At 40.2% G+C, this 18673-nt stretch overlaps 1 protein-coding gene across 3 annotated transcripts in view; it reads right to left on the bottom strand.

Moving 5' to 3' along the window:
* Positions 1–18673, bottom strand: part of CRYBG1 (crystallin beta-gamma domain containing 1) — a 205036-nt gene that overhangs the window by 21688 nt on the left and 164675 nt on the right. For all 3 annotated transcript variants that reach the window (XM_079938671.1, XM_079938672.1, XM_079938673.1), the window contains 5 exons: positions 8259–8385; positions 5419–5454; positions 4014–4162; positions 3198–3324; positions 2961–3106 (listed from right to left, as the gene is read on the bottom strand). In XM_079938671.1, coding sequence (XP_079794797.1) covers positions 2961–3106; positions 3198–3324; positions 4014–4162; positions 5419–5454; positions 8259–8385 — 585 coding nt within the window. The remainder of the gene's footprint in view (positions 1–2960; positions 3107–3197; positions 3325–4013; positions 4163–5418; positions 5455–8258; positions 8386–18673) is intronic.

Below are 18673 nucleotides of genomic sequence, written 5' to 3'. Positions count from 1 at the left end.
CCTGGTGGCGCAGTGGTTGAGAGACCGCCTGACGATGCAGGGGACGTGGGTTCGTGCCCCGGTCTGGGAAGATCCCACATGACACGGAGCAGCTGGGCCCGTGAGCCATGGCCGCTGAGCCTGCGCTCCGCAGCGGGAGAAGCCACAACAGTGAGAGGCCCACGTACTGCAAAAAAAAAAAAAAAAGAAACTAGCATCCAAACCCCAGCAAGATGGCTCTTTTGGACACTAGTCTGCCACCTTCTCAGTCTCCTGGCTTTTCAAATAAAGTTGCTATTCCTTGTCCCAAAACCTCGTCTCTCGATTTATTGGCCTGTTGTGTGGCGAGCAGTAGGAGCTTCACCTCGGCAACAAAAGTACCTGCCTAAAGTGTAGCCAGCATAGCAAAAGCGCGGTCAAGAGATAGAGAGAGACCAAGTCCTAATGACAGTGTCTGAATCTGCGTTTGCCGTGACGCAAGCAAAATCTCTCCCAGGACTTTTCAGTTATGCACGTCAATATATTGCATTTTTATCATTTATGCCAGTTTAGACTGACCTGCAGTCACTTGCGTCCCAAAGAGTCTTGACTAATCATCTTTCAATAAAAACTTACTTTAGCATTAGTAAAACATTCAACTGCTAATTCCAGGTACACTGAAACAATTATTTTTATATTAAAATAACATAGAGCCCAGAAATGAACCCACCTACATGGTCAATTAATCTACCACAGAGGAGGCAAGAATATACAAAGGGGAAGACAGATTCTTCAATAAATCATTTTGGGAAAACTCAACAGCTACATGCAAAAGAATCAAATTGGACAACTTTCTCACACCATATAAAAAAATAAACCCAAAATGCATTAAAGACTTACACGGAAGACCTGAAACCATAAAACTCCTAGAAGAAAACACAGGCAGTAGGCTCTTTGACATCAGCCTTAGCAGTATTTTTTTGGATGTGACTCCTCAGGCAAGGGAAATAAGAACAAAAACAAACAAAAGGGACCACATCAAACTACAAAGCTATTGCCACAGCAAAGAAAACTATCAACCAAAGAAAAGGCTGCCTACTGAATGGGAAAAGATATTTGCAAACAATGTATCTGGTAAGGGGTTAATATCCCACATATACAAAGGACTCATACAACCCAACATCAAAAAAGCAAGCAACCCAATTACAAAATGGGCAGAGGACCTAAAGAGACATTTTTCCAAAAAAGACCTAGTATGGCCAAGAGGCACATGAAAAGATGCTCAATATAATTAATCATCGGGAAAACGCAAATCAAAACCACAATGAGATATTGCCTCACACCTGTCAGAATGGTTATTATCAAGAAGGCAACAAACAACAATTGTTGGTGAGGATGTAGAGAAAAGGTAATCCTTGTGAACTGGGTGAGAATGTAAATTGGTGCAGACACTGTGGAAAACAGTATGGAGGTTCCTCAAAACGTTAAAAATAGAACTACTATACAATCCAGCAATTTCACTTCTGGGTATTTTTCCAAAAAAAAAAAACCCACCAAGGGCTTCCCTGGTGGCGCAGTGGTTGAGAGTCCGCCTGCCGATGCAGGGGACACGGGTTCGTGCCCCGGTCCGGGAAGATCCCACATGCCGCAGAGCGGCTGGGCCCGTGAGGCATGGCCTCTGAGCCCGCGCGTCCAGAGCCTGTGCTCCGCAACGGGAGAGGCCACAGCAGTGAGAGGCCCGCGTACCATTAAAAAAACAAAAAAACCCACCAAAACAAAAATACTAATTCAAAAGGATATGTGCACCTCTATGTTCACTGCAGCATTATTGACAATAGCCAAGATATGGAAGCAACCTATTTATCTACATGGATAGCTAGATGTGGTCTGTGTCTATATATATATATATATATATATATATATATATATATATATATATATATATATATATAAATTATATTAGCCATGAAAAAGAATGAAATTTTGCCATTTGTGACAACATGGGTGGACCTAGAGAGTATTATGCTAAGTGAAATAAGTCAGACAAAGACAAACACCATATGATTTCATCTATATGTGGAATCTAAAAAACAAAATGAACAAACATAACAAAACAGGAAACAGTCACAGATACAGAGAACAGGTGGTTGCCAGAGTGGAGGGGTGTGGGAGGCTTAGTAAAGTAGGTGAGGGAAATTAAGAGGTACAAACTTCCAGTTACAAAGTAAATGAGTCACGGGAGTGAAAGGTACAGCATGAGGAATATTATCAATAATTACGTTATATCTTTGTGTGGTGACAGAAGGTAACTAGACTTATCATGGTGATCATTTGAAATGCATAGAAATACTGAATCACTATGCTGTATACCACAAACTAACATGCTGTTGAAAGTCCAATTATGCTTAAAAAACAAACAAACTCATAGAAAAGGAGATCAAATTTGTGGTTACCAGAGGTGGGAGTCGGGGGGGGGAGGGGGAGTTGGAGGAAGGGGGTCAAAAGGTACAAACTTCCAGTTATAAGATAAATACTGGGGATATAATCTAGAATATGATTAATATAATTAACTCTGCTGTACATTATACATGAAAGTGAGGAAATATAATGGAGCAGGTGTAGGACCACAGGAAAATCAAATGGGACTTTGTCTCAACCTCAGGTTTCTAATGTTAGATCACTATTATTATTTGTTTCCCATCATAAGAAATTCATGAGTTCTTTCCATGAAGAATGACAAGGGAAGTGGATCTGCAGATTTCTATCATGAAACTCAAAAGCCTGCTCCAATGTTATATTACACATAAAAAATACTATATGAGAAAGATTTTAAAAAGCAGCTATTAAAATATAGTGGCAGTAAGTATTAAATGGCTGACTTAATGTTTTAGTTTTTGAGATATGTACTTATTGAGTGCTACTCTGGGTCAGAGACTCCATTACTTTAACACAAACCAAAGCGAAACCCATATTTAAAATCCCAATTGGGTTATTGCACTTACACTCCACTCAGTACATTAACAGACTGTGTCTTCACTCCGTATCCAGTCTCCTTTAAATCAGCAACAATTCCTAATACATCAATACTGGAACCTTTGGATCCAAAGTTTTTTTCATTGTACATTATCATGTGAGCATTTGAAAAATCCTATTGAGAAAAAAAAATTCAAAATTCAAAGGCTAGCCGTTTATTATCCCAAAACGCCCTAGTATTAGCCATTAGCTTTTCTTTGACTTACACCTAATACAGGTCGTAAAGACTGAAGTTCTCCACTGTAGCCTCCCCAGTCATTCCAGTCCTTATATTCTCCTTCTTCAAGCAAATACTGATGACCAGTAAAGCCAGGCTTCTCATAAGCAACCCAGCTACAACAAAAGAACATGAAGGAGTAGAAATTTTCAGTAGTGTTAAAGTATCAGTTTCATTGACAAATATAAATAGCTATAAAGCTAGACATGGACTCATGCATTATGACTATTGGAATGCTTCCCTAGCATTGAAGAGACTAACAGAATGGCCCCAAGAAATCAACCTAAGATGCACACACCAACGTTCCGAGAAGGGGTATGGTGGGGTAAGCGTGCATGCGTACATGTGTGTCTAAGAACTGACTCAAAAGAACTTCAGCAAATAAAACTGAATGAACTTTCTTCCAATAGTAATTAAAACATTGTAGATTTTGGGCTATTTACACGCCATTTTCAGTGTACAATTCTAAAGGAAATACGTTAAGATCTATAAAGTGCAAAATATGATCCTAAAATATAGAAAGCAAACTAACAGTTCAATAGTTTGGAGCATAATATTAATAAACAAGACTGTAGATTTGATCAATCTGGATGGGCCACTTTATCAGCCTTGCTCAGCTGACTGACCCCAAAACAGCCCATCAAACTGCTGTCAGATCCAGGTCACAACCAGCTGAAGAAAACATGTTTGAAATTCACTCTACCATACAATCTGGAATGCTATCTTTGGGAGAGAGAGAACATGTATTTTTACTTTATTAAAGGGAATAAAAAGAAATCCTTACAGGTCACTCCTGTCTACTTACATGCCTCTTAGAACTTTCATAGATCCCACTGATGTAAGGGGCAAAGGTTCATTTCCAGTTGTTTCACCTCCTTCCATGATAAAATTACACACCTCTTTTTCTAGTTCCATACATTTTCCTTCAAAGAAAGGCTTCTCATAAATAACTACCTATAACATAAATGAGATATGCTAGTAATTTGTTGAAAGTTAAATATCTCAATAGCCAAACATTAAATTAGTCACTTAATATCACTAAGTCCTGGAACACAAATTAAAATGTTCTAATATTTTTTAGGGCTTCCCTGGTGGCGCAGTGGTTGAGAGTCCGCCTGCCGATGCAGGGGACATGGGTTCGTGCCCCGGTCCAGGAAGATCCCACATGCCGCAGAGCGGCTGGGCCCATGAGCCATGGCTGCTGAGCCTGTGCGTCCGGAGCCTGTGCTCCGCAACGGGAGAGGCCACAACAGTGAGAGGCCCACATACTGCAAAAAAAAAAAAAAAAAAAAAAAAAAAGTTCTAATATTTTTTAAATTAATTAAATAACAGTATCTTGTAATTTTTTAATAAATTTATTCATTTTTGGCTGCATTAGGTCTTCATTGGCTGTGCGCAGGCTTTCTTGAGTTGCAGCAAGCAGGGGCTACTCTTTGTTGTGGTGTGCAGGCTTCTCATTGCGGTGGCTTCTCTTGTTGTGGAGCATGGGCCCTAGGTGCACGGGCTTCAGTAGTTGTGGCATGCAGGCTCAGTAGTTGTGGCGCACGGGCTTAGTTGCTCCGCGGCACGTGGGATCTTCCCGGACCAGGGCTCGAACCCGTGTCCCCTGCCTTGGCAGGCGGATTGTTAACCACTGTGCCACCAGGGAAGCCCCATGAAATGTAATTTTAAAAATCAGAAATTTTTTTCTGCTGTGGTGTAGCCTGAAGTCAAGGTTCAAAAGACAGTTTATGCATAATTGGTTTTTGTTCAATGTCTATAACTGATATTTAGAATTTTGCTCAGGCCAAACTAAAGGAACCAAAGTATTCTAAGTTGCTTTAAAAATGAAACAAACTATAGATCAAACTATGTGTCATAGATGTGTCAAGTAGAACTAACAGAAAGAGCATTTGGGAATAGGGAGAACTTGTCTTGAGAAGTGAGGTTTTTCCTTGCTAACTGGCAAGTAGCAACAGGTCCTGCAGTTAGTAAATACAACCACAAACTACAAACTTAATACAACAGCGAACGCTTTGAGCCACAGCTATGCATACTGTTAGTGACAACTGGTGCCGTCAGCATCACCTTCCAGCCTGAAGGATGCCGTGTAAGTTGGACAACTTCCTTTGGCTGCAATTATGTTTTATGGAAGCTGATATGTAAAATCACACAAGTATTACCTTCGTGGAGATGGAACGGGAATAAAATTTTTAAAATACATAGATTACCTTTGGATCTATAGGGAATTCAACTTTACGGCCACCCTGAAAAGAAAAATAACATAATAAGAAAAGCCGTTTGTCACTGATACGTTACCATTTTCTATTACCCACAGCAGTCTGCCGTAAGCCATGGAACTGCATAGCAACCACATTCCTGTTTGTTTAATCAATGCTGAGACAGTTCTAAAATTACCAAAAACGCAGGGAAGATATAGGAAGACTTAAAGCAGAGTCTCACAGAAGCGGTCTATAAGCTGAATCTGTACAGTAGCTGTGCTTTTTAACCAAATGAGTGTTAGGGTTTTTTTTGTTTGTTTGTTTTAACTCAATAAACTTCTCAAAAAAAAATGCGTATTTCTCACTTACCTTAAAAAGGAGTCCTAAAATCTGACATCTCTGGACCCAAATTCTCACAGGCAGCAACCTTCACCATCTGCGCTTATTAATTGGGCTCACCCTCCAGCCAGGATACAGGCTGCGGTTTGCCTGTCTCCACCTCTTCCGCAGTTCAACTCCCTGCCAGCCTACTCACGCCTATTTGCTGCCTGGCCCCGGAGGCATTTGATTTTGCAACCGCTGGCTTACAAAACTGTTGAAGTTCCCTCAAGTTCACAATATGATCTGAAGGACTTTTGAAATAACCAGGTAAACTGTTAGATAAATTTAAAGCAGCCAGAAGGATGGGTCTATGGGGGTTGCTCTATTTTTATAATAAAAATGGTTTTTTTAATCAAAAATCTCACTAAAAATCAACCACAGAAGAGGTATCTCATACAAATATTAAGTAGGGTAAAAGTTAAAATCAGCAGTGGGAAAGAAGGATAGTTTTCACCTCTATGTTTAAAAGCCTTAAAAAAAAGTACAGCCAAAGACACTCAAATACAGCAAATGAACTGTAATTATAAAGGAATGTGGCTGATTTTATCAACAAACCAGGGCTCACACAGCCAAGTAAGTACGCTTTTCAAAAGTAATCCTTTCGGAATGCTGTGAACTTCACAGTTCTGCTGCTTACCATTAAAAACTGCCACCAACCCACTACCGGGCATGTGCCCTGAGAAAACCATACCTCAGAAGATACATGTAGTATGTGGTGGTGGCGGTGGGGTGAACTGGGAGATTGGGCTTGACATATATACGCTAATTTGTATAAAATAGATAACTAATAAGAACCTGCTGTACAAAAAAAATAAAATTTACTTACGTAAAAAAAAAACAAAAAAGATACATGTACCACAAATGTTCACTGCAGCACTATTTACAAGAGCCAGGACATGGAAACAACCTAAATGTCCGTCGACAGACAAATGGATAAAGAGGACGTGGCACATATGTACAATGGAGTATTACTCAGCCATAAAAAGGAACAAAACTGAGTTGTTTGTAGTGAGGTGGATGGACCTAGAGTCTGTCATACAGAGTGAAGTAAGTCAGAAAGAGAAAAACAAATACCGTATGCTAATGCATATATATGGAATCTAGAAAAATGGTACTGATGAACCTAGTGGTAGGGCAGGAATAAAGATGCAGACATTGAGAATGGACTTGAGGACACAGGGGGGAAGGGTAAGCTGGGACCAACTTAGAGAGTAGCACTGACATATATATACACTACCAAATGTAAAATGGATGGCTGGTGGGAAGCAGCCGCATAGCACGGGGAGATCAGCTCGGTGCTTTGTGACCACCTACAGGGGAGGGATAGGGAGGGTGGGAGGGAGGCTCAAGAGGGAGGGGATATGGGGATATGTGTGTGCATACAGCTGATTCATTCTGTTGTATGGCAGAAACTAACAACATTGTGAAGCAATTATACTCCAATAAAGATGTATAAAAAAAACCTGGCTTCAAAACCTGAGGTGATTCTTTCATACATTCATAAAACTAACAAAACTTTGTTCTTTGAAAATGGATTTAACTTTAGAAAAAAGCCCAACACTATTTGCATGAAGACCAGCAGACATCTAGGTAAATACACTACAAGCTTTGGCAGGAGGGGTAAAATTAAGATAAAAAAATTATCTTCCTGCCTTTCTAATTTGTCTCAAACTGCCTCAGAAGACAATCACGAAGCGGAAGTTCAAGAACACGGTTTAACAGGAGCCTCACTCATGCGGTAGGTTTTTAGTGAGCACCTACTACAATGCAGCTCAACATGGGTTGAGCTGCAGACTGGATCCTCCCAAGGCTTAGAGTCTTGCAGATGAAACAGACAAAGAACAAGGCAAAATACAGGGAAGGAAGCACAGGCCCTTTCTAAGGCAAAAGCTTTGGAGAACAACACTCATTCCGACATCCAGCTCCAGGGCCCCCAAAGCTGCCACCCGCCTGGCCTCCTGTCACTACAACTGGCTGGTCCGCAGCAAGCCCCGTCCTTGCCCAGCTCCGCCCTGGATCATGCAGTGTACTCTGAAACCTTCACCTAAATTAACCCTGCTTGGTTTATAAGACCCTCTTGAATTATCGTGAAGCTCTCCTAATTATCCCCCTTCTCTTTTCTAACACCTACAAGTTGGACTTTATCTACCCGTCCTCCTGTTCTTCCCCAAAGGTTTAATTCTTCACTTTCTCATTTCTGCTCTGGGCCGAGCTCTGCACACACATCAGTGGCTCTGCAAGGCCGAGAACACCTTGAAGGCCAAGGCCATCGGCTTATCCACATTTTTTCATCTGTAGCATCTAGCAAGTTAACCTTTCTATTATTTCTATCTAGCAATAGGTCCCATCTTCTACATATTTGTTTTTAAAAAGTCTGCTTTATTGCTTTAAAGTCACATCCCATGAATTACCAAAGTTAAGCAAAGAATTACTGATTCTAAGAACACATCGTTGGATTCCATCTTTACCATTTTCAGAGGCCGCATGGATCCAATATACGCCTCCTCTGTATCCCAGAAGGATAAGTCAGGGTATTCACCAGGTTCCAGGATAAAAGGGACACCCTGAAATCCAGGCTCTTCGTAAATCAGCCATCTAAATAAGTACCAAGGAAGGAAGAAACAGAGACAATTCATCATTTCTGTCAGTGGGACACAGCACCCCACTAATGAGAGAGGAACAGAGCAGGAGAGGATGTGGATCTGGACGATGTACGGTGACACTTAGGTAACAGAGCAACATTAAACTCAAGGAGGAACAGGCCATTATATGCGCCTCTTCTTGAGCTTTTACTAGTCTCCCTGGCTTGGCTGTCTTTGTCCACTTATTTTACTTTCTACTATGAATTGCTTCAAAGTGTAAATGTCTCTATTACTTCCAAGTAATGAAAGTAGTTATCTTTTGCACTATATGTGTTTAGAGAGGCTCTACCCAGGAGATCTCAAATGTTTTAAAAGGTTACATCCCATTTGTAACCAAAGAATAGGATGTTCCACCTAATAATTTTTCACAATCAAAAATTAGTAACCTCTAGCAAAAGAGCTTACAAGGAATGCCACTCAGAATTCTATGTAATCCTCACAACAATGCTATTGGGAAAAAATACTATTGTCCCCATTTTACAGATGAGGCTAAGTAAATTGCCCAGGGTCACACAGCTACAAGTACCAAATGCAGGGCTGATTCTAGCTGACCCCAAAGCCAAGCTCCCAACCATCCTTTGACAGCAATGCTTCTCTTTCCAGAGAGTGCACCGAACGTAATTTCACAATGACTCAAGATCATCGCCGCGAGTATGACTCAATGCACAGTGACGTCTGTGGGGCTTTTGAAAGTCTAAGGCTGCTTGTTCCCAGGCCCAAAGCTTGTTGAGCTCTTGGACGTGATTTTTATGGCTTTTCAGTAGCACACCCTTCTATCAGACTTGTCAGCTGTCACGTCTACTGCAGTCAGAAAATCAGAAGCCTCACCCTCCTCTTCGTAAACAAATAAGGAATTCTCGGTGATCACTCACACCCGACAATTCCTTATTAGTCTTGCTAAAGCATCCTAGTTGGGGTAACGTGACCATGTTTCCCGGAATACCGAACCAAGAAGAGGATGGCTGTAAAGGCAATCTTTTACCAGCAAAATGGTTCTGATTCTCCCCTCTTTGTTTTTCTCTTGTTCACAATTTTGGCCCAAGGGCATATTTTTGGTGATGGTTTTTGTTAAAGATTCCCCTGGATGAATCAGCAACTTCGTTCGACTAGTTATACAGAGTTTTCTAATCAAAATCCCACTGAAGACCTGTCAACACACACACACACACACACACACACACACACACGAATGCTGAGAGGCTGTGTGTGGTGTATGGGTGCGGGATCAAAACTAATCCACAGGGTTAGAAGTCAGGATAATAGCTACAAGGACAACCAGCAGAAGGCAGGAATGAGGGGGAGCTTCTAAGACACTGGTTGTGCACTATTTCTTGATCTGAATGGTGGCTACATTTTGCAAATTCACTCAGTTTACACATGTATGATTTGTTGTGTATCTTTTAATACAAATGTTATATATACTTCAGTAAAAAATGAAGGGAAAAAAGAGACATCTTTTAAATATCACTGCAATATCCCTAAACCACAAGAAAGCAGAGGCTAAGGGTGGGGCCCTCTAAACCTCCTTTTGTTTAAAGCACGACAGTTAAGGATGCATTATGTCTTCATTGGAGCTCAACGCTCTCACACGCGCACCGCACACTGATGCCCTAGCTAAATAATGGCAACTTGTCATACACTGTGGTATCTGGCAAACTAGCCAAGGGCCTTGAAGTCTGACTCTTCACAAGTAAACAGGGTGAATTTTTCATAAACACAATGGACAGCTCATAAACCAGTGATTCTGAGATTCCGACATGATGCTTACTGAAGTACCCTTTCATTCAGTCTTTCCTTCTATAGTTTGAGGTCCGAGGGTATGTATTCATCTGATACTAAATATCTCACTTTCCTTGAAGCACATGGTTTAGTCACAATAACATTCATAGAAGAAAGGTAATTTGGGGTAAAGGGTAATTTCTCAAAAAACCGAACATATAAACTGCCACACTTGAAAAGACTGCTGTTCTGAGGGTTCCTCCTCAGTGAGTGAGTGCTAAGGGCCTCCTGGGTAACTCAAACAGACATTTATGAATGTTCGGTGGACTCTGGAATTTGAAAACTCATATACAGAGTGTGATCCTTTTCCCCTAAATTCTATTCCAACAAGATACATTATTCACGAGGCGCTCAAGAGAGGAGGAAACTACCTTCAGGCAGTGTTATTTCATTTTCTAAAGGTATTCTTTTATTTTCCCATGTACTCAGATAATGAGCTTTTGCTTACATTATGAATAAACAGCATGACTATAAAGAACTTTTTAAAAAAAATAACAGAAGTATACATACAAATGAATATTGTTGAACTAATAACAATGGCCATCCATTCATTAAAAACATTTGCATAATTACTCTTTCAGAAATACCCTTTGAGTCAGACAAGAAAAACTGGTCTTATCTTAAACAAACACTGTTCTCAAACAAACAAAGAAACAGTATTTCCGGCTGGATCCTCAGTCTTATTCTCCAGACATGGCTGCACATGAATGTTGGCTATGTACAGAAACCAGCGGGGTACTCAAAAGATTAAGTATGAACGTGCCAACTTTGAGGTTATTCAGAGGAGGGTGAGCTCTGAATCTCAAGCGGGGAAATGTGCCTTTACAATGGGGAGATGTGGGAAGCACCAATTTAACCAAGCAATCAAACTTGGGATCATTAATGAGAAGCAGGCTGGCATGTACCACAAGTTGTGATACAGCATGAATATACACCACTATCTACAGGAAGTAGTAACCTTGTCAAAACTCTTCAATCAGCATCTGATCATACCTGCAGACTCAACCACCTCTATACAGAAAATTCAGGTGACAGAAGAACGAGTTAAATGATATCATGAGGAAACACTCAGAAAATCCAGAATGTAGCACATTCTCTAAGCAGCTAATCTAAATTCTTCAAAAAGTCAGTGGCTGGGACTTCCCTGGTGGCTCAGTGGTTAAGAATCCTCCTGTCAATTCAGGGGACACAGGTTTGATCCCTGGTCCGGGACGATCCCACATGCGGCAGACCAGCTAGGCCCGTGCACCACAACTACTGAGCCTGCGCTCTAGAACCCGCGAGCCACAACTACTGAGCCCACGAGCCACAATTACCGAAGCCCACACACCACAACTACTGAGCCCATGTGCTGCAACTACTGAAGCCTGTGCACCTAGAGCCCATGCTCCTCAACAAGACAAACCATCGCAATGAGAAGCCCGCACACGGCAAGGAAGAGTAGCCCCCACTCCCCGCAACCAGAGAAAGCCTGCACGCAGCAACAAAGACCCAACGCAGGAGATTGGTTCGACCCAACGCAGGAGATTGGTTCAAGATGGTGAAGTAGAAGGACGTGCTCGCACTCCCTCTTGCAAAAACACCAGAATCACAACTAACTGCTGAACAATCATCGACAGGAAGACACCGGAACTCACCAAAAAAGATACTCCAAAGACAAAGGAGAAGCCACAATGAGACGGTAGGAGGGGCGCAATCACAATAAAATCAAATCCCATAACTGCTGGGTGGGTGACTCACAAACTGGCTGGAGAACACTTATACCACAGAAGTCCACCCACTGGAGTGAAGGTTCTGAGCCCCACATCAGGCTTCCAAACCAGGGGGTCTGGAAAAGGGAGGAGGAATTCCTAGAAAATCAGACTTTGGAGGCTAGCAGGATTTGATTGCAGGACTTTGGCAGGACTGGGGGAAACAGAGACTCCACTCTTGGAGGGCACACACAAAGTAGTGTGCACATCAGGACCCAGAAGGAGCAGTGACCCCATAGGAGACTAAACCAGACCTACCTGGTAGTGTTGAAGGGTCTCCTGCAGAGGCAGGGGGCAGCTGTGGCTCACCAAGGGACAAGGACACCAGCAGCAGCAGTTCTGGGAAGTACCCCTTGGCGTGAGCCCTCCCAGAGTCCACCATTAGCCCCACCAAAGAGCCTGGCTGGGTAGGCTCCAGTGTTGGGTCACCTCAGGGCAAACAACCAACAGGGAGGGAACCAAGCCCCACCTATCAGCAAATAAGTGGATTAAAGTTTTACTGAGCTCTGCCCACCAGAGCAACAGCCAGCTCTACCCACCACTGGTCCCTCCCATCAGGAAACTTGCACAAGCCTCTTAGATAGCCTCATCCACCAGAGGGCAGACAGCAGAAGCAAGAAGAACTACAATACTGCAGCCTGTGGAACAAAAACCACATTCACAGAAAGACAGACAAGATGAAAAGGCAGAGGGCTATGTACCAGATGAAGGAACAAGATAAAACCCCAGAAAAACAACTAAATGAAGTGGAGATATGCAACCTTCCAGAAAAAGAATTCAGAATAATGATAGTGAAGATGATCCAAGACCTCAGAAAAAGAAGGGAGGCAAAGATCCAGAAGATGCAAGAAATGTTTAACAAAGATCTAGAAGAATGAACAAACAGAGATGAATAATACAATAACTGAAATGAAAAATACACTACAAGGAGTCAATAGCAGAAACTGAGGAAGAAGAACAGATAACTGACCTGGAAGACAGAATGGTGGAATTCTGTTGCGGAACAGAATAAAGAAAAAAGAATGAAAAGAAATGAAGACAACCTACGAGACCTCTGGGACAACATTACACGCAACAACATTCGCATTATAGGGGTCCCAGAAGGAGAAGAGAGAGAGAAAGGACCCAAGAAAATATTTGAAGAGATTATAGTCGAAAACTTCCCTAACATGGGAAAGGAAATAGCCACCCAGGTCCAGGAAGCGCAGCAAGTCCCATACAGGATAAACCCAAGGAGAAACACACCGAGACACACAGTAATCAAATTGGCAAAAATTAAAGACAAAGAAAAATTATTGAAAGCAGCAAGGAAAAAACGACAAATAACATACAAGGGAACTCCCATAAGGTTAACAGCTGATTTCTCAGCAGAAACTCTACAAGCCAGAAGGGAGTGGCATGATATACGTAAAGTGATGAAAGGGAAGAACCTACAACCAAGATTACTCTACCCGGCAAGGATCTCATTCAGATTAGATGGAGAAATCAAAAGCTTTACAGACAAGGCAAAAGCTAAGAGAATTCAGCACCACCAAACCAGCTCTACAACAAATGCTAAAGGAACTTCTCCAAGTGGGAAACACAAGAGAAGAAAAGGACCTACAAAAACAAACCCAAAACAATTAAGAAAATGGTCACAGGAACATACATATCGATAATTACCTTAAACATGAATGGATTAAATGCTCCAACCAAAAGACACAAGCTTGCTGAATGGATACAAAAATAAGACCCATATATATGCTGTCTATAAGAGACCCACTTCAAACCTAGGGACACATACAGACTGAAAGTGACGGGATGGAAAAAGATATTCCATGCAAATGAAAATCAAAAGAAAGCTGGAGTAGCAATACTCAAATCAGATAAAATGACTTTAAAATAAAGAATGTTACAAGAGACAAGGAAGGACACTACATAATGATCAAGGGATCAATCCAAGAAGAAGATATAACAATTATAAATATATATGCACCCAACATAGCAGCACCTCAATACAAAAGGCAACTGCTAACAGCTATAAAAGAGGAAATCGACAGTAACACAATAATAGTGCGGACTTTAACACCTCACTTACACCAATGGACAGATCATCCAAAATGAAAATAAATAAGGAAACAGAAGCTTTAAATGACACAATAGACCAGATAGATTTAATTGATATTTATAGGACATTCCATCCCAAAACAGCAGATTACACTTTCTTCTCAAGTGTGCATGGAACATTCTCCAGGATAGATCACATCTTGGGTCACAAATCAAGCCTCAGTAAATTTAAGAAAATTGAAATCATATCAAGCATCTTTTCTGACCACAATGCTATGAGATTAGAAATGAATTATAGGGAAAAAAAAGTAAAAAACACAAAAACATGGAGGCTAAACAATACGTTACTAAATAACCAAGAGATCACTGAAGAAATCAAAGAGGAAATCAAAAAATACCTAGAGACAAATGACAATGAAAACACAACATGGGATGCAGCAAAAGCAGTTCTAAGAGGGAAGTTTATAGCTATACAAGCCTACCTCAAGAAACAAGAAAAATCTCAAATAAACAACCTAACCTTAGGAACTAGAGAAAGAAGAACAAACAAAACCCAAAGTTAGCAGAAGGAAAGAAATCATAAAGATCAGAGCAGAAATAAATGAAATAGAAACAAAGAAAACAATAGCAAAGGTCAATACAACTAAAAGCTGGTTCTTTGAGAAGATAAACAAAATTGATAAACCATTAGCCAGACTCATCAACAAAAAGAGGGAGAGGACTCAAATCAATAAAATTAGAAATGAAAAAGGAGAAGTTACAACAGACACCACAGAAATACAAAGCATCAAAAGAGACTACTACAAGCAACTCTATGCCAATAAAATGGACAACCTGAAAGAAATGGACAAATTCTTAGACAGGCATAACCTTCCAAGAATGAACCAGGAAGAAATAGAAAATATGAACAGACCAATCACAAGTAATGAAATTGAAACAGTGATTAAAAATCTTCCAACAAACCAAAGTGCAGGACTAGATGGCTTCACAGGTGAATTCTATCAAACATTTAGAGAAGAGCTAACACCCATCCTTTTCAAACTCTTACAAAAAATTGCAGAGGAAGGAACACTCCCAAACTCATTCTATGAGGCCACCATCACCCTGATACCAAAACCAGACAAAGATACTACAAAAAAAGGAAATTACAGACCAATATCACTGATGAATATAGATGCAAAAATCCTCAACAAAATACTAGCAAACAGAATCCAACAACACATTAAAAGGATCATACACCATGATCAAGTGGGATTTATCCCAGGGATGCAAGGATTCTTCAATATACACAAATCAATCAATGTGATACACCATATTAACAAACTGAAGAATAAAAACCATATGATCATCTCAATAGATGCAGAAGCTTCTGACAAAATTCAACACCAATTTATGATAAAAACTCTTCAGAAAGTGGTCAGAGAGGGAACCTACCTCAACAAAGTAAAGGCCATATACGACAAACCCACAGCAAACATCATTCTCAATGGTGAAAAACTGAAAGCATTTCCTCTAAGATCAGGAACAAGACAAGGATGTCCACTCTCACCACTATTATTCAACATAGTTTTGGAAGTCCTAGCCACGGCAATCAGAGAAGAGAAAGAAATAAAAGGAATACAAATTGGAAAAGAAGTAGTAAAACTGTCACTGTTTGCGGATGACATGATACTATACATAGAGAATCCTAAAGATGCCACCAGAAAACTACTAGAGCTAATCAATGAATTCGGTAAAGTTGCAGGATACAAAATTAATGCACAGAAACCTCTTGCATTCCTATAGAGTAATAATGGAAAATCTGAATGAGAAATTAAGGAAACACTCCCATTTACCACAGCAACAAAAAGAATAAAATACCTAGGAATAAACCTACCTAAGGAGACAAAAGACCTGTATGCAGAAAACTATAAGACACTGATGAAAGGAATTAAAGATGATACCAACAGATGGAGAGATATACCATGTTCTTCGATTGAAAGAATCAATACTGTGAAAATGACTATACTACCCAAAACAATCTACAGATTCGATGCCATTACCAATGGCATTTTTTACAGAACGAGAACAAAACATCTTAAAATTTGTATGGCGACACAAAAGACCCCGAATAGCCAAAGCAGTCTTCAGGGAAAAAAATGGAGCTGGAAGAATCAGACTATACTACAAAGCTACAGTAATCAAGACAATATGGTACTGGCACAGAAACAGAAATATAGATCAATGGAACAAGATAGGAAGCCCTGAGATAAACCCACGCAGGTATGGTCAACTAAACTATGACAAAGGAGGCAAGGATATACAATGGAGAAAGGACAGTCTCTTCAATAAGTGGTGCTGGGAAAACTGGACAGCTACATGTAAAAGAGTAAAGTTAGAACACTCCCTAACACCATACACAAAAATAAATTCAAAATGGAGTAGAGACTTAAATGTATGACTGGACACTATAAAACTCTTAGAGGAAAACATAGGAAGAACACTCTTTGACATAAATCACAGCAAGATCTTTTTTTGATCCACCTCCCAGAGTAATGGAAATAAAAACAAAAATAAACAAATGAGACCTAATGAAACTTAAAAGCTTTTGCACAGCAAAGGAAACCATAAATAAGACGAAAAGACAACCCTCAGAATGGGAGAAAATATTTGCAAACGAATCAACGGACAAAGGATTAATCTCCAAAATATATAAACAGCTCATGCAGCACAATATTAAAAAAAACAAACAACCCAATCCAAAAATGGTCAGAAGACTAAATAGACATTTCTCCAAAGAAGACATATAGATGGCCAAGAAGCACATGAAAAGCTGTTCAACGTCACTAATCATTAGAGAAATGCAAATCAAAACTACAATGAAGTATCACTTCACACCAGTTAGAATGGGCATCATCAGAAAATCTACAAACAACAAATGCTTGAGAGGGTGTGGAGGAAAGGGAACCCTCTTGCACTGTTGGTGGGAATGTAAATTGATACAGCCACTGTGGAGAAGAGTATGGAGGTTCCTTGAAAAACTAAAAATAGAATTACCATATGACCCAGCAATCCCACTACTGGGCATATACCCAGAGAAAACCATAATTCAAAAAGACACATGCACCCCAATATTCACTGCAGCACTATTTACAATAGCCAGGACATGGAAGCAACCTAAATGCTCATCAACAGACGAATGGATAAAGATGTGGTACATATATGCAATGGAGTATTACTCAGCCATAAAAAGGAACAAAATTGGGTCATTTGTGGATATGTGGATGGATGAGACTGTCATACAGAGTGAAGTAAGGCAGAAAGAGAAAAACAAATATCATATATTAACACATATACGTGGAACCTAGAAAAATGGTACAGATGAACTGGTTTGCAGGGCAGAAATAGAGACACAGATGTAGAGAACAAACGTATGGACACCAAGAGGGGGAAGTGGCGGGGGATGGTGGTGGGATGAATTGGGAGATTGGGATGGACATATATACACTGATATGTGTAGCATGGATGACTAAGAAGAACCTGCTGTATAAAATAATTAATTAAAAAAAATCATCACAATGGGACTGCTAGTTTCCACTTAAGATGGAGAAAGCTGTGAAGAGTGTTATCCTAACAAGAAGAAAAAGCTGGATAAAGTAGAAGATTACAGAATTTCTTGAACCCACCAGAGAGTTGAAATCTAAGAACAGGTCATGCCTACAAGTAGGGATATGTATGAGCACAGGCCCACCTGAGTCAAGGCAGAGAGGAAGATGGGGCTCCCATCCAAGTGGGCCTTCTTTCAATAGATGACAAGTCAACTGAAGGTACAACATTGAGCCACACTTAATATCTTAACCTAAAAGCTACTTTCAGAGGATTAGTATTTGGAGTTTGATTGAATTCATTAGTCATAATTTTTACATGTGGTTATATAACATAAAACTTTTAAACAATTCTAAAGAATTGATCTAAAGAAAAGATCAATTCTTTATAGCTTTCTTTCAATGCAAAACATTTCTAGAGGCTAAGACTCCTGTGAATAGAGTCCTACTTAAAAAAAAAAAAAAAGACCCAATGTAGCCAAAAAATAAATTTAAAACAAACAAAAAGAGTAAGTAAAGATATACTCATCAATATGGGTAATCTTAGAAACAACGTAAAGAAAAAGGAACAAGCCACACGGACGTTTGATAACATTTTTATGACGTTCAAAAGCAAGCACAACTAAAACAGTGCAGGGACAGATACCATAGGATGAAACTATAAAATAAGGGAATGAGAAAACCACAAAGTTTCAGAGAGGGGTCACACACGTAGAGGAGTCAGGGGGATGGGAGCAGGCGGGCTATGCCAGGTCCTGCGGCAGCATTGGTAACGGTGAGGTTCTCAGTCGGGTGATGGGCACGTGGGGGCTTGACTACTAGACTTCGTAATTCACATATACACATATTCTTATATATCAAATATTTCATAACAGCACTGATCAAAAGAATATGTGGCTATTAAAAAATGTCCCTTGACTTCAGAACACCTGCATTCCAGTACCTGTTCTGCTGACGACTAATCCTAACAACTAATCCAACTTGAGAAAGTGACCAAAACCTGTCTCCCTTGGTTAAATGATGGTGTTGGAACAGATGCTCATAATGCTCCCTTTGAAGTTCTAAAATCCTTTAGCTTTGT

This window comes from Stenella coeruleoalba, assembly GCF_951394435.1.
Source record: "Stenella coeruleoalba genome assembly, chromosome: 12".
Lineage (NCBI taxonomy): Eukaryota > Metazoa > Chordata > Mammalia > Artiodactyla > Delphinidae > Stenella > Stenella coeruleoalba.
Note: the sequence above shows the minus strand (reverse complement) of the source record. Positions and strands in the feature narration are given on the sequence as shown.